General features: G+C 34.0%; 4 protein-coding genes across 4 annotated transcripts; 2 read left to right on the top strand and 2 right to left on the bottom strand.

Moving 5' to 3' along the window:
* Positions 1-5: 5 nt before the first annotated feature.
* Positions 6-1,968, top strand: LOC147541469 (uncharacterized). The gene is made up of 5 exons (XM_086632253.1): positions 6-99; positions 187-682; positions 813-984; positions 1,160-1,545; positions 1,624-1,968. The coding sequence occupies exons 1-5, from the start codon at positions 6-8 to the stop codon at positions 1,817-1,819; spliced, it is 1,344 nt and encodes a 447-aa protein (XP_086488379.1). The 3' UTR covers positions 1,820-1,968.
* An 889-nt stretch (positions 1,969-2,857) lies between these two features.
* Positions 2,858-3,574, bottom strand: LOC147541468 (uncharacterized). Its single transcript, XM_086632252.1, has one exon. The coding sequence runs from the start codon at positions 3,572-3,574 to the stop codon at positions 2,858-2,860; it is 717 nt and encodes a 238-aa protein (XP_086488378.1).
* Positions 3,575-8,903: 5,329 nt separating this feature from the next.
* Positions 8,904-9,622, top strand: LOC147541467 (uncharacterized). Its single transcript, XM_086637623.1, has one exon. It carries the CDS (start codon positions 8,904-8,906, stop codon positions 9,609-9,611), a length of 708 nt encoding a protein of 235 aa, XP_086493749.1. The 3' UTR covers positions 9,612-9,622.
* Positions 9,623-11,323: 1,701 nt separating this feature from the next.
* On the bottom strand, positions 11,324-14,252 carry LOC147541466 (glutamate dehydrogenase B-like). The gene is made up of 9 exons (XM_086633312.1): positions 14,073-14,252; positions 13,315-13,428; positions 12,904-13,125; positions 12,760-12,834; positions 12,468-12,584; positions 12,089-12,339; positions 11,908-11,983; positions 11,705-11,791; positions 11,324-11,617 (listed from the first exon to the last, which is right to left on the bottom strand). The coding sequence occupies exons 1-9, from the start codon at positions 14,178-14,180 to the stop codon at positions 11,432-11,434; spliced, it is 1,236 nt and encodes a 411-aa protein (XP_086489438.1). The 5' UTR covers positions 14,181-14,252; the 3' UTR covers positions 11,324-11,431.
* Positions 14,253-14,719: the final 467 nt, after the last annotated feature.

The following is a 14,719-nucleotide window of genomic DNA, read 5'->3' as shown; positions in this document are numbered from 1 at the left end:
ATGAGATGGATGATGAAGATGAGGTTCATATCAATTTGTCTAGTGAGCATGCAGGGTGGGTGGATGATACTTATGAAAAAGAGATGCCTCCCAAGAGAGGTAATGTTGCCAAATTATGTGGTGAAATAATTAAAGTTTCCTAGTTTGTTAAAAACATTATTTTTCTGAATATACATTATTTGACAGATATTATGAAGGATGACAACAATGATTTCCCAAGTTTTGATCTTAACTTGGGGACGCAAATTATTGTGTGGACTCCACCACCACAGCAAGGAGATGATGTTTGTCAAACAGCTGAAGAGAATTTCGCCGATATTGCAGAAATGGGGAGAGCATCGGTGGAAAAAGTATCCAAAAAATTGGATCATGTTGGAACAAGTAGAAAAATTAAATCACCACACGTCAGCCCCCCAAAACGAGTAGTATCGAAGACACAGAAAGGGTCAATTACTAAAACAACATCTCTTATCAAAAGGGTCAAGGATAATCCCAGAACACGAAAACAAACATCCAGAGCAGCAGCTGCCATTAAATTCCCTGTGATTGATATAGAGTCGATCACAATGAAGAAACAAGTGAAAGAACCAATAAGTAACTGGAGACAAGGAGGGTTATGGCCCTACGTCCAGGAGAAAGAAAAATCACTAATGCTAGAATTCATGACATACGGGTGGACAAGGTAAATAACTCAGTAACTGGTAAATAATTAAATGTCTGGTAAACAAAAAAATGTATGGTAAACAATTTGTATAGTAAATGTATATCTTTCTGGAAAATAATTGTGTGGCTGGATTGGATTCTATGTACAGCCTCGAAGTCTGGAACAAGGATAAAGAACATTGCCTGAAAGCAAAAGATTTGGATGAACTTATGATGAATCGGGGATGTGACTCGCAAATCATAGACTGGTTTGAGGACCACCTTGCACAGGACGCCCGAGACGTGAACAAAGAAGTTATTTTCCTATCTTCATTGCTTTTTGTAAGTTTCCTTGTCAAACATATAATTCATTTTTAAATGGTGTTGAGTAAATAGTAGTCACTGAATTTAAATCAGCGGAGTATTGAGGCCAATACTGAATTTAAATCAGCGGAGTGTTGAGTAAATAGTAGTCACTGAATTTAAATAGTAGTCACTGAATTTAAATGGTTTGCAGACCTTGATAAAACAAGAGCGGAGTCAGGCAAGTATTGAGGCCAATTTAAATCAACGGCTGGAAGCGCAATACATCAAAGATCATACTACAACGTTGTGTGCGCCACTGAATACGCCGTACACTGATGACTCATTCGAGGGTCATCATTGGACTCTGCTTGTCTATGAATTTGAAGAAAATGAATGGAAGCACTACAACTCTTTGCAGCGTGACACTAACCTGGCTAAGCAATGCAACAATAATGCAAAGAAATTTGCATCGCAGCTGGCAGAGACATTGATAAAGATGAAGTGCACGCGCAAACGAAGTGGGCAATACGCTAAAGAAAGGATGACGAAAAAGATATCCTATGTAAAGGGGGTTGACTGCCCTCAGCAAGGGGATAGGTGAGTCTAAATTTTGCTTCCTTACTTTAGTAGTTATTGAGTTTCTTTAAACTCACATTTTATTTTTGAATCAAACAGTCCAGACTGTGGACTCTACGTAATGCTCCAGTTGGAGGATATCTTCAACATAAGCAACCAGTCCAATTTTCCGGCGGCCTGCTCGCAGCTGGAAACTTATGCAGACAAAGCAAGGAGAAAGAGGGTAGAAGTAACTTTCAAAATTTTGGAAGAATCAAAGGAGGTATGGAGAAGGATGATAAATGAAGGGTCATGAATAGTTGTTTATGGTTGTGTTTATGTGAAACTTTTGTTACTCAAAACTTATGGTTGTGTTTTTGGTTGTTATTGTGATAGTTTTTTTGTTTTACTAAGTACTGGAAAAACTTTTGGTTGTGTTTATGTGAAACTTTTGTTAGTCAAAAATATGTTTTCTTGACATAACTTAGGAAAAAATCTTCTAAAATCCGGGAAAAGTTTTACTTTCCGGTAAATAAATTTATGTACTCGACAAAACTTAGAATTTTTTCCGAAAAAACCTGGGGAAACAAATTATTTCTGGTAAATAAAAAAATTTACTAGACACAACTTAGAACAAGTCGCGGGAAGAAAAAAAATTTCCGGTACATAATATAATTTTTGGTAAATAGTAATATGTACTCGACATGACTTAGAAAAAATATATTCCGGTACATAAAACATAACATGCCGAAGCTTGGGCAATCCATTGTTTTTCCCAAAAACTTAGAAATTTTTCCAAAAAAAAAAATTAGAAATTTTCCGGAAAATCCATATGTACTGGAATAAACTTAGAAAGTTTTCCCAAAAAGAACCCGGGAAACAAAATAATTTCCGGTAAATAAAAAAATGTTCTAGACAAAACTTAGAAAAAGTCCCTTTGAAAAAATTTATTCTCAAAACATAAAATAAATTTCGGTAAATAATAATATGTACTCGACTTGACTTAGAAAAAATATATTCTGAACACTGGAAAAACTTAAACTTTCCGGTAAATAAAAAAATTAACCGGACAAACTTAAACTTTCTGGTAAATATAAAAATGTACTGGACAAAACTAAAAGTTTCATGTAATGCATTATGTTCAGGCACAATACACATTAACAAAATATAAGATAATACATTAACTTTAAACACAAATACATTAAGCTCGACAAAAGATACAAAAAAATCAAAGCAGCAAAAGGCTAAAATATGACTCTCTTCAAAAATTTGAAAAGCTCCAACACTGTAAATGCTTTTCAAAGTTGTAGAGTGCCCCTAGTTTTTGCTGCTGATATAAAAACGATTTCAATCACTATATCGCTTCGTTGCACGAAGCACGGTTGTGATAAGAGAGCTTTTTACACCTACCGGATATCCGCTGTCTCTTTTTAAAGTTTCCAGAACTTTCAATTCTTACAGAACGTGGTCTGCCCGGACGTTTCTTGGTTAAAGGAGGAAGTATCTTGCTGGCTTCATCAAACGTGTTTGGTTGATCGAAAGATGGGACAGGGTTTATGGAATGACTATAAGTCTTACAGTATGCATCCGTTGTAACAGCGGGATCAAAAAAGGATGATGAATCACCTCCATGCACTTTAATACACAATATGGCATGCTCACAAGGGATACCTTGGACTTGCCACTTACGACATGTGCATGTAAGAGCCCCAAGGTCCACAGAGTGACTCGGCATGGACATTACTTCATACACAAATTTACCTGATTGTATGCACTTCCAGCTACAGGCAACGTTGAATCTAGACTGCATTTTTTCGTTGACCTTAGGGCACAAGAAAGAGTCCCAAGTTGCCGACTCAGTTCTTCTTGCATTCATCATGTTCATAATTTTAATCCTCAACATATCTAGCATTACGGTTATTGGAAGAACTCTCTCATCCCTTATCCACGAATTAAAGGATTCGGAGAGCGAAGAACATATTAAACCGTACCTTTTTCCTGGAAAGAAAACATCAGCCCAATGTTCCGGATTTACAGAGTGAAGAAATGCATCCACGGCATTGCCACCCATGACTACGAGTTCAGATGCTGATTAGGTTATTAAAGTTTTATCTTTGTATATCAAAAATTGCTATGAAGTTTCATATTAAATAAATTTTGATTGAGTTTTGTTTGGTTAAAAACCAAATAAGTTCTGCAAACCTCTTGTTAAGTTGTTGCAAACCTCTTACAAAGCTGTTACAAGTTAAAAAAATTCTCATATGAATATAATACTATAAATAGAAAAATCGAAATTAGTTTTGCTACATCTAACAACAGTTATTGTTCTAGAAAGAGAGAAACTGCAAATGAAACTTAATTAGATGATGATATACTTAATTTCTTTCTCTATTCTGATATCTCTTTTGTTGAAAATGACACCAATGATGAACTAATCATAAAATCTTACATTTAGTGGATAATTGAATCGTTGAGAACTTGTCAAACTGAAATAAAAGAAGACAATTTTATTTTGATACACTAACTCAAATTTATTTTCTATTCATAACATATTACGAACAACTATATTGTGTCGTTCTTGTACATAACACATTATTTCTATTCATAACTCGTTATGACGAAAAACAAAGAAAATAATTTATGAAGAAAAACGATTTTGTATTCGAATTGATGAACTAAATATGAACGATCATAATGTATGAAAATTTACAGGATTCCAAACGCAAATAGGTATTTAGTCCGACTTTTTTTTTTCTACCTCCCGTCAATTATAATTTTTCTTTCCCAGATAATTTTACTCAAATCTAACTTGTAAGTTTCACTCGCCAGACAGAAAATGCAAATCTAAAATCGGTATAAACAGTTTTGGTTTAGGATGAGTTCCTCAAAAATGAGTATCCATTAACACCCACCATGTACCTAATAGGGAGTGGAGTACACATGCAACAAGTAATTTTTTGTTCTCTAAAAACAAATCATGTGTTCGAAGACAATGCATGTAGTACTAGGATGTTGCATGACTTATAAGTTATAAATAACGGTAGGTGGGGCCGATCCATAATTTGGGACCCATACCTATATCACATGCTTAAGATTTGGTGTTGGGACCTAACAAGTCTCTTTATACCAACAAGTCTATTGATTGGAACGTTCAACAAAAAAAAGAAAGAAAAAAAAGTCTATTGATTGGAAACTGCATCTTATAATGGTGTGCGTTTGAATACGCGTAGAAAAACAACTCGGTAGAATCAAATTTCCCTCTTAAGATAATGTACCTTTTAACTTTATGGTGTCTTTTAACAAAAAAAAAAAAAAAAGAAAAAAATTTATGGTGTCTCAGGACTAATTTCAATTTGATTTTTTTTTAAAAGCGAGTAATTTTAATTCCCAATATCCGCATCAACTTTCTATATTTTAAAAGAAAACTAACAATCTATAAAATGTCACCTAAATAATTTTCAAACTTTTAGAGTGTTAGAGATGCTCTTATAGTTTTTTTTTTGATGAAATTGATTAAACTTCATTGATTTTGGTTTACTAAAGGAATAAATAATGTAATAAAATTGCCGGGCTATATACCTCTTTCATTAATTAATTTAGGCGGTTATCGTGCTTATAACATCTTCATGATGTAACAATGCCTTGTAACGACTAACGTCGATCATAGTCGATTTCAAACAACAACAATATTATGTTTATGGACTTTTGACATACCACAAAAATAAATGTATAAATAATGTAATAAGTTTTCGAGCTTTAGATTTCTGTCATGTTAATAGATTTTGGGTCTCTTTCATTATTAGTTTAATTTAAGCGGTTTTATCATGTTTATCACATTTTCATAATGTGTCAATGTCTCATGACGATTAGCATAGAAGTAGAACAACTAAGTTCGTAGTTGGTGGCTATTAGCCACACTCTGGTGCTTTATTAAGATCAAAGTTAGAGATCACAAAATCAGAAAGAAGATTTGACTGCCTTTCTAATGAACTGTATAAAGAATAAAGGTTGAAGATCAAGATTAAAGTTGATTGTATGTGATATACTCTGACAGGATTTAGTCTAAACAATTACAAGTAGTTCACTCTCCAACTACTAGACCTAGATATTATTTTTTTTGTTGAACTAGAGTTGTTGTTTCGACTTTCATCAAAAAAAGAGTTGTTGTTTCCGGATATTTTTGGATTGAAGGGGAAGGGATCGAGTATAACTCTAAATAATTCAAAAATATCGGCAAAGAGATTGGGCGGGGGATGGAGATGTGTCCTGAATCAAAGAATCAAAGCTGACGTGTCAGAAATATGATGATAATCGTGCCGATGTTTCTGCCCTAGTTTTCTTTAAGCTTTCCAAGGTGCAATGCATCTCAATTTTTCATACGTCTCTCTCTCTCTCTCTCTTTCTTCTCTCTCTTGGAGGTGAAGAAGTAGATAATTTATTTCATAAATCTTTTTTTTTATATAAACGCCTTATTCTGTAAGATTACACCCACAAAAGTAGGAATCTATCTGATTTTAGGGAAAATTGAAAAAAGGGTTATTTTCTAAATAACCCTAAATTTTGTAATCAGCTTCCTGTCTACCCCCTTATTTTATAAAAAATATCTAGATGGTCTCATTTTTCAGATTCTGTTATAACACCGTTAACTAGTCATTATCTTTCTCTCCTCCATCTCATCTCCTATCTCTGTCACATCATCTTCAGCGACGAAGGTTGCCTGCCGACCAATTCTTCGGACCGGCAACATTCAAACACAAAAGGAAAAAAAATTCCTCTTTCCTCTCTCTTTCTCTCTCTCCATCCCTCTCTGCTTATTGCTCTCACTCTCTCTAAATACCCCCCCTTCATCTAGAACCCTTCGTCTGGTTTCAAGACGAAGGAATGGTTCCTTTGTTTGGAAACCAGACGAAGGTCGTCTGGATCTGGTCTTCTAGATCCAGACGAAGGTTGCTTTGTTTGGGTATGGAATTCCATATTTAAAACCTTACATGGTGTTTCAGACGACCCTTCCTCTGAAAAATCAGACAAGAGTTCCGGCGAAGGGGCCTTTTCCATCGCCGAAACTTAGAGAGGGAAAAAGAGAGAGAGAGAGAAAAGAGGAAGGAGTGGCTTCGGAGAGTGATAATATTGATTGTATCGCCGGAGTTGATGGTGGTGGTAGGAGGGGAGAGAGAAGAAACAAAAAAAATATTAAAGAAGTTTTAAAAGCGCCACCAAAAGTGTTTATTGGTGCCTCCTTTCTTCACAATTTTCGTTCCATTGTTGTCTTGATGGGCCGCCAATAACATTTTAGAGTGGAGTCTAAAACTGCCCAAAATACAATTGGTTGGAGGAACCAAAAAAATTACAAATTTTTTAACATCCCCCCAAAATGACCATTGTATTTCTAACTAAGATTAGTCGGGTCCAGACGAATCAAACTTTGATGAGGAAATATGACTGGTTATTACTCAGATACACAGATTCCAATTGTTTTTTGTACCAGTACTTATGAAGGTAGTTACATTGATAGGCTGATACTCCGGTTACAATGTTTAGTCTGTTTAGATAACATATCAACATTTCGATTTATATTTACAATAAAGAAACTAAATAACCATGATAGGTGAACAAGAAGGTGTTCTCTTCAGTTCAAAAAAAAAATGGTGTTCTCTTCACATCAAAAAAAAAGAATGGCGTTCTCTTCTAACTGGCTGTACCATGTGGAGTAATATAATGAACTTAAAATCTCCACCCCTTACGAGAATGCTTTGTCGCTTTGATAAATCAATTAGATTTCACTTCAACCCATATCTACAAATTTTATGGGTGTGTATTTCGAAAAAGATCCTGGTGATCAATCGGGGTGTATAGCCAGTTTAAGTGCTTATGCTGTCCCCGGTATATTGTGGCAGTCACATTCTACAAACACTCCCGAGGTCGTTAGCGTAACTTAGAGGAGGGCGTTTGTTTTTTCAACAATTCTAAGTGCTGCCACTTTTTTTTTTTGTTGAAGGAAGTGCTTACACCTACTAAGTACTACTATTACTACTTCCTTTAAAAAAAAAAAAAAGGTACTACTATTACTACTTAGCAAGTACAAAAATCAAACACCCTCTTCGTGAAGGGGGAAATTCTAAAAGTGGGTACCATTTTGCTCATGTGTCTCCTTTCTAAAGGCTCTGAGCATGTCCTGAATTTTTGAAAGTATCCCGTTACACAAAAAAGACCCAGACTAATTTCTTCTTTCCTAAATTCACCCCATGAAAAAGATGAAGATGAAAAAAGTGATGACGAAGAAGATGATCCACAGACAGACGAGGACCAAATTTTTTGCTTAACACAAGTCAGAGATCCTCTAGATTTAGACCAGTTACTATGACCAAATCTTTACTAAACTTGCAACATCCCAAATTATGGAAAAAAAATTCAATAACTTAGAATTATAAGAGGAGCTGTTGCAATTTGGTTATGTTAAAGAATTGGTTTTTGAATGAAACTCCGAGGAGGGCCAACTGTAAACTTAGGGGCTACAATGAAAAGAAAGAAAGAAACTAATGTCAAGACAAAAAAGAACCATTGTTTCTTTTGCAGAAGGAAAACTCAAAAAAACTTCAGATCTATATCAAAAACATAAAAATCAAAAAAACTCGTAGAGTAAAGAACTACTGAAATTTTATTGATACAATGAACGAATTAAACAACAACTTGATCTCATTTATGTAGTATAAGGTGACCTAAACCTAATCAAATTCGAATAAAAATCTTAATATATAAATAAATTGTAGAATCTCAAGAAAATGAAAACTTCCTATTAGAAAACTCAACTGAATGAAAACTTAGTACAGTAAAAGAAAACTATTAGAAGTCTGTTTAAAGGCCTAAACGGTTGAATTTGACTCAGAAAGTGAATTGATTGTGACGTAACAACATCAAAAGGGGGATGAAATACTTCGTCCACGCGAGAGTGATCCCCAAATACTTTTATCACTTTTGAAAGTAAAATCACATGAATCAGAAGATCTAGAACCTTCTTAAATGTTCTTGGTCCTTATAGGATGAATGGGTTGCCCTATTTAATAAGGGGAAGAACAAGTTGGATTTCCTTGGAAGGACAACCATAGGCTCCTATACTCTATACCATTCATATTCATTCAATCTCAGAGCTAGACGACATATATGACCACCGGCCTCTTATACTTAATTTACATAAACTTTGACATTTCAATAGTCAAACCATCACCTTTTTTTTTTGTTGAGAAGTCAAACAATCACCTAAATCATAAACTTTGACATTTCTATAGTCTGCCACTATATAATCAACCTACCTAGTCTTCTATCTCTCTCACACTCATCTAAATCCATAACCCATATATCCAACAAGTCATCATCTCTCTCTCTCTCTCAAAATTTTATGTGACATGGGTAATGCAAGCACTCTATGTTTCCCTCATCATAAATTGAAGTTATCATCATCTTCTTCATCTTCATCAATTGTTAAATTAGTCTTTTGGGAAGGTAATATAGAAACCCTAAAAGGGGAAAGATTAGCAGGTGAAATCATGTTTCAATACCCAGACAAGATGATATGCAATTCAAACTCATTTTTTATAGGTCAAAACATTCCGACTTTATCGATAGGCGATGAGTTAATACCCGGTGAGACTTACTTTGTTCTACCAATTGATCGTTTCGCTTACAAAATGCTTACGATTAATTCTCTCTCATTGTTTGCTTCATCACCATCAAGTAGTAGTAGTACTACTTCTTCAAAGAATAATACAAGTACTCCAATCAACTTTTGTGAGTTTCCTTTCCAATATGTAAAGGGTGAAGATGGAAGAATGTTAATTAGGGTTTTACCACAATTGATAATTAAACTTATTACTTCAAAAACTAGAATTACTACTAATAGTAGTAGTCCTAGTGATAGTAGTTTTCTTTGTAGTACACCAGAATTGAAAAAACATTATGATTTATTAGTTGGATCATCAAAAGAGAAGATTTGGTCACCAAAACTGGAAACCATTACTGAATCTAAGAAAGCAAGATTATCACCATGCAGACTTTTATCTGGGTTTGGAAGAAGATCATCAATGAACTATAGATTTATGATCAAGGGCACATAGTAGTTGTAATTTAAATTTATTTTGCTTTCAAATCTTTAAACATACTATAAGTTATATTTAGTGTTTCCACATTTATATATTTAGGATAAATTCTTACAATTTTGATAAAAAGTTAGTAAAAATGTTATAGTATATACATTATAGATGATGGGTTGATGGTGTTATTATGTTTTGGGAAGGTTATGTACATTTTATTTATGGGTTGAAATTTGACTAATTTAATGTCTGATCATTGAAAGTATCTTGAATATGGGTTGTTAACCAATCCCGTTTGCGACTCAAGAAATTGCTTTCAGGAACAAATTTTTTAGTCCGATCTGTTTTGCTAATATTTGCCTGATTGCCAATATAAGAGGTATTATTCATGTATCTCTGAGTTAGAAAGAGAGGCGATGGGGTAAGAGTTTCCTGTGAGTTAGAGCATCTCCAATGCAACACTCAATCTTAGAAATTATGAGTGCCACTTAAGATTTTTAGAGTTTTTTCTTAAAATTCATCTCCAATGCAACACTCTATTTGGATCTCTAAGATGACGTGTCGAGGGTGGAATAGAGATATCTCAAGAGGACACTCTATTTCTAGAGTGTCCTCTTGAGATATCTCTAATTGTCCAACTCATCAATATTTGATTTTCAACCAATAGAAATCGAGTCTTCTATATTTTCTAAAATAACTAATTATTTATTGACAAAAATAACTATGCCACATAAGTAAATAAGATAAGTTTAGAGTTTTGCATTGGAGACAAAAAAAAATTGAAGATCTCTATTAAGGCCACCTAAGAGTGAGAATCTCAATTAGAACTTGACACATAGGATGAATAGAGATTTTTATGAGTTTTGTATTGGAGATGCTCTTATATAAACAAAAACTCGAGAGATATCTTTGAAACTTGTTTTTTATCCATATTGGAAACCATCACGCAGTTGTTCACCTTAAAGTAGGTATACTTAACCGAATCATGTAAATCTTTTGGGTTATTTTTACTATTTTCAATGCTTTTCTTCGTTGCTTGTTCTTCGTCATATCAATCTTGAAAAGATCATTTCTCATGCAATGCTGATGCAGAAGAAGATTAACAAATTAAAATTATATGATTGAGTTAATGGTCCCACTCAACGTTGTTGTCAATGTTGTTTGTAAAATAATGGTGTTTGAGAGATGGGGGAAATAATATTGAATTTGGAAGCATGTGGGAGAATGCAAAACAAATGTGACTTGTCTTGATCAAACACCAATTACAAATCTATTTTGAATACAAATTGAGCCAAATACTCAATTTTAATTTTTGTTTTATAGTTAAAGAGAGGAGTTATATTTTGTTTAGTAAAAATTTAATATTCATTTTTTATTTGATCAAAAACCTAATATTTGTATTTTATCTGGTTAAAAATTCAATATTTTTTTCTATTCTTTTGCAATCTTTCGCAACAACTCTTTTAGAAGCAGTTTCAACCCTTTTGCAAGTAGTTACAATCTTTTTGCAATTCTTTTAAAAGTAGATTTAGAAAAAAAAAGTCTTTCTTCGATTTAAATATTAAAAATAAGGAGTTAGACATTTAGAGATATTTCGTGATAACACTCTAGAAATAGAATGTCCTCTACAAATTTATAAGATTAAAAACATTGTCTTAAATATCGAGACTTAGTTTTGTGTTGTAGAGTTTTTAAAAGAAACCTTTAAAAATCCTATCCCCCACTCAAACTTTAACAATCCTATTTTGTTGAATTTAGATCTAAATCATGAAACAACACAAAGTCTAATTCTAATATTCGTGATGTAAAAGAAGAAAACTAGTAATTACTATGATGTCATTTTCTTAAGCTTCCCAGCCCCTAAGGGTAGTTGCTCGGGCAACACGATTAACTCCAAGAGTGAAGGCTCCCATACGAAGATCGCAATTATGGGTTTTGCACATTTCTTTCACAGCTTTGAATCCGTTCATCATGTACGTTTTAAGTTCGTTGTGAACCTTCTCTTCGTTCCACATAAAACCTTGAATATTCTAAATTCATCCATAAACAAAAAAAAGACACACTCAATGACACAAAAGTATGTTGTAAGAAACAGAAAAAAGGGTAGAGCTAGCTACCTGAACCCACTCGAAGTAACTGACAGTAACTCCACCTGAGTTAGCAAATATGTCTGGGAGTATAACCACGCCTTTCTTCGACAATATCTGTAAATTAAGGCATATAGACATCAAATGTCATTTTCCACTCTCTTAGTGTTGAAAGATTAATCGTTTTTTTTGGATTCTCGCTTTTGTCCAATTAAAACCCAAAATGTACTTACCTCATCAGCCTCTGGGTCGGTCGGATGATTAGCCGCTTCAATGATAAACTTAGCTTGAATCTCGTTGGCATTTTCTCTGGAGACAAAAAGAGAGAATTTAGATTAAGCTAGCATTGGTGAAGTAGTAGTTGAAAGCTGCAAAATGGAAAAAGACTGCTGAGCAAAAAGTAAGGGAACTAGCCTGTTAATAACACCTCCAAGTGCTGCTGGAATAAGAACATCACAGTCTTCAACCAATATCGAATTTGGATCGATTGGATCTGCATCATGATAACCTTTGACTCCACGGTTCTCTTTCACGTGTTTGAGTAAGCTCGGTATATCAATTCCGTTACTGTTTTTTATAGCACCACTTATATCACTAACTGCTAAAATTTTCCCACCATTTTCATCGATAAGTTGGGCAGCCCAGGAACCAACATTCCCAAATCCCTGAGAATTTGGTGTGAACAGAGATTTAGACGACTCAAGAACCACAAAAATCTTTAATTTAAATTGGGTCTAATGGGTTTAGAGTTTTAGGGTTTAGTGAAAATAAATTGCAGGGTAGAAAGAATTACTTGTATAACGAATCGTTGGCCCGAGATGCTTTTTCCGTATTCTTTAAGCAATGCCTCTGTCGCAAAGAGTACACCTCTGCCTGTAGCTGCATCTCTTCCTAAAGATCCACCAAGTTCCTGCCAAAACAGTTTTCATTATCAACCTCAAGCTATGATATTGCTTTGAATGTAGTTGGGCTAGAACCAGTCTTTTCGTGTACATTGAAGTTCGGAGAATGCATAATATAGTAGTATAAACTTTTCTTCGACGAGTTACTCATAAAAGTGTATCTTGTTAGAAAGTTATACTTACAATAGGTTTTCCAGTCACTACGGCCGGTGAATAGCCGTGAAACTTTGAGTATTCATCCAATATCCACGCCATTGTCTGGTATTCCGCTCAAATAAGAAAAATCAAAATGCTAGATAAAAAATTGTAACTATATGTAAAACCAACCTGTGGGTTTGTTCCCATGTCAGGTGCAGGAACATCAGCGTGAACTCCAATTACATTATGTATTTTCTGCGTGAAAACTCTAGTAAGCCGTTCAAGCTCAGAAATGCTTAATTCGCCAGGATCACATCCTATTCCTCCTTTAGCACCGCCATATGGAATATTTGCCACCGCCGTTTTCCATGTCATTAGTTGAGCTAATGCATTCACCTCATCAGGGTCAACCTGCAATATCCATGAGAGTATTCAAAAGCGAACCATATAAAAGGTTTATCTCGTTATTTTAGACCATTTCGCATTTCCCCCCATTAATGTAGTAAGAAAAAGAGAGTTGATCTTTTAGTGCTCTACTCCTAGTTGGTTGTCATAGCTTTAAACTTGTTTTGGAATCAAATAAGGAACATCTATACAAACCTCTGGATGGTATCTGATTCCTCCTTTCATGGGTCCTCTGGCATTGTCGTGTTGTACTCTGAATCCGACAAAAGATGCCAATGAGCCATCATCTTTTGGTATTGTACATTCTACCTGAAATTTAGTTACAATACACTGAGTCATGTGAAATCAGAAAAAATAATGTTCTAGGCTTCCAGCTTAGGTAAAAAAAAAACATGTTCTTTCTGGAATTCAAATGTGAAATCTGACTCGAGATTTGAATAAACTCAGAGTAGTCTGAATGGCAAACTTGGGTTTTTTTTAGGTCATTTGGTTCAAAATTAAAACAAGTCTACTACAAATTTCAAAAGCACATTTTCTGAAATAAACTTATACTATTTTGGATCTGACTAAACAAGTAGAGTAATACTTAGGTGAGTCAGATTCAGACAAGTCAGATAAGTCAGATTCATAGGATCAAGAAAAAAACACCGCATTAGTATTACGATATGAAAATGTTTTCCACCGATAAGTCATTAACATATAATGACATGATATCCTTCTAGTCATCTAAAAACTAGTCCACTTCGAGTATTTCAGGAAAACAGTCCCAAATTATTCCTTAATCTTCGAAAATGAGTTCTTAAGATTTAATATAATGTTTTAATATTATAGTTCTAACTACAAAAATGAAGAGTATTTTTGACGGCACGAAACCGTCGAAAAAAGTCAAAAACCATGGGGGGAAAAGGCATTTCCAACGGAATAAAAACCGACAAACAAAACAATACTCAAACCTTAATCTCTCTGAAAGGAATGAGTAAACTTTTTTCAAGTTTTGAATCCAACCCCAAAAGCCTAGCTGCCTGCTTGAAGTTCCTACTTGTTGCTGCTAATGCATTCATGGTTTACTTTTATTTTTCCCTTTCAACAAGATGATTTTTCCGATATTAGTTTCAGAACTTAATATAGGGTAAGCTTGAAAAATATCATATCATCTCAAATTCAGAAAAAATAATTAGTAGTACTTTTAGCTTGAAAAATCGAGCAAAACTCTAAAATAAGAGAAAACTGAAGGATGTATTAAACTTTTATGATTTACTGTATAGTTACTAAAATAATCTCTTTACATAATGGTATTAGTTTCCTAAGTTTAATATTAGTAATCAAACTATTTATTCTAATAATCAAAATAATTACTAATAGTAAAAAATTACTATATACTTGTAACGATAAAAACTAAGATTCCATGTAATTGAATATTCTTTCTATATCTTGACAAAAACAGTTGCTTCAATATCTTTTCTACCGGACCAATGCAAAGATATGTGTATAGTGATAGTGGCAGAGCTTAAAGTCTACCCCAAAATAAATGGGTTCTAAATGAATTTGAGTAAGAATATACAGAGGGGAATCAGAATTGGTCTGAAACAAGACGTCGAGT

This window comes from Eschscholzia californica, unplaced genomic scaffold, assembly GCF_041429995.1.
Source record: "Eschscholzia californica isolate CP2 unplaced genomic scaffold, dmEscCali1.0.p SCAF_4, whole genome shotgun sequence".
Taxonomy (NCBI): Eukaryota; Viridiplantae; Streptophyta; class Magnoliopsida; order Ranunculales; family Papaveraceae; genus Eschscholzia; species Eschscholzia californica.
The sequence above is the reverse complement of the archived record's forward strand: the minus strand, read 5'-3'. Positions and strand labels throughout refer to the sequence as shown.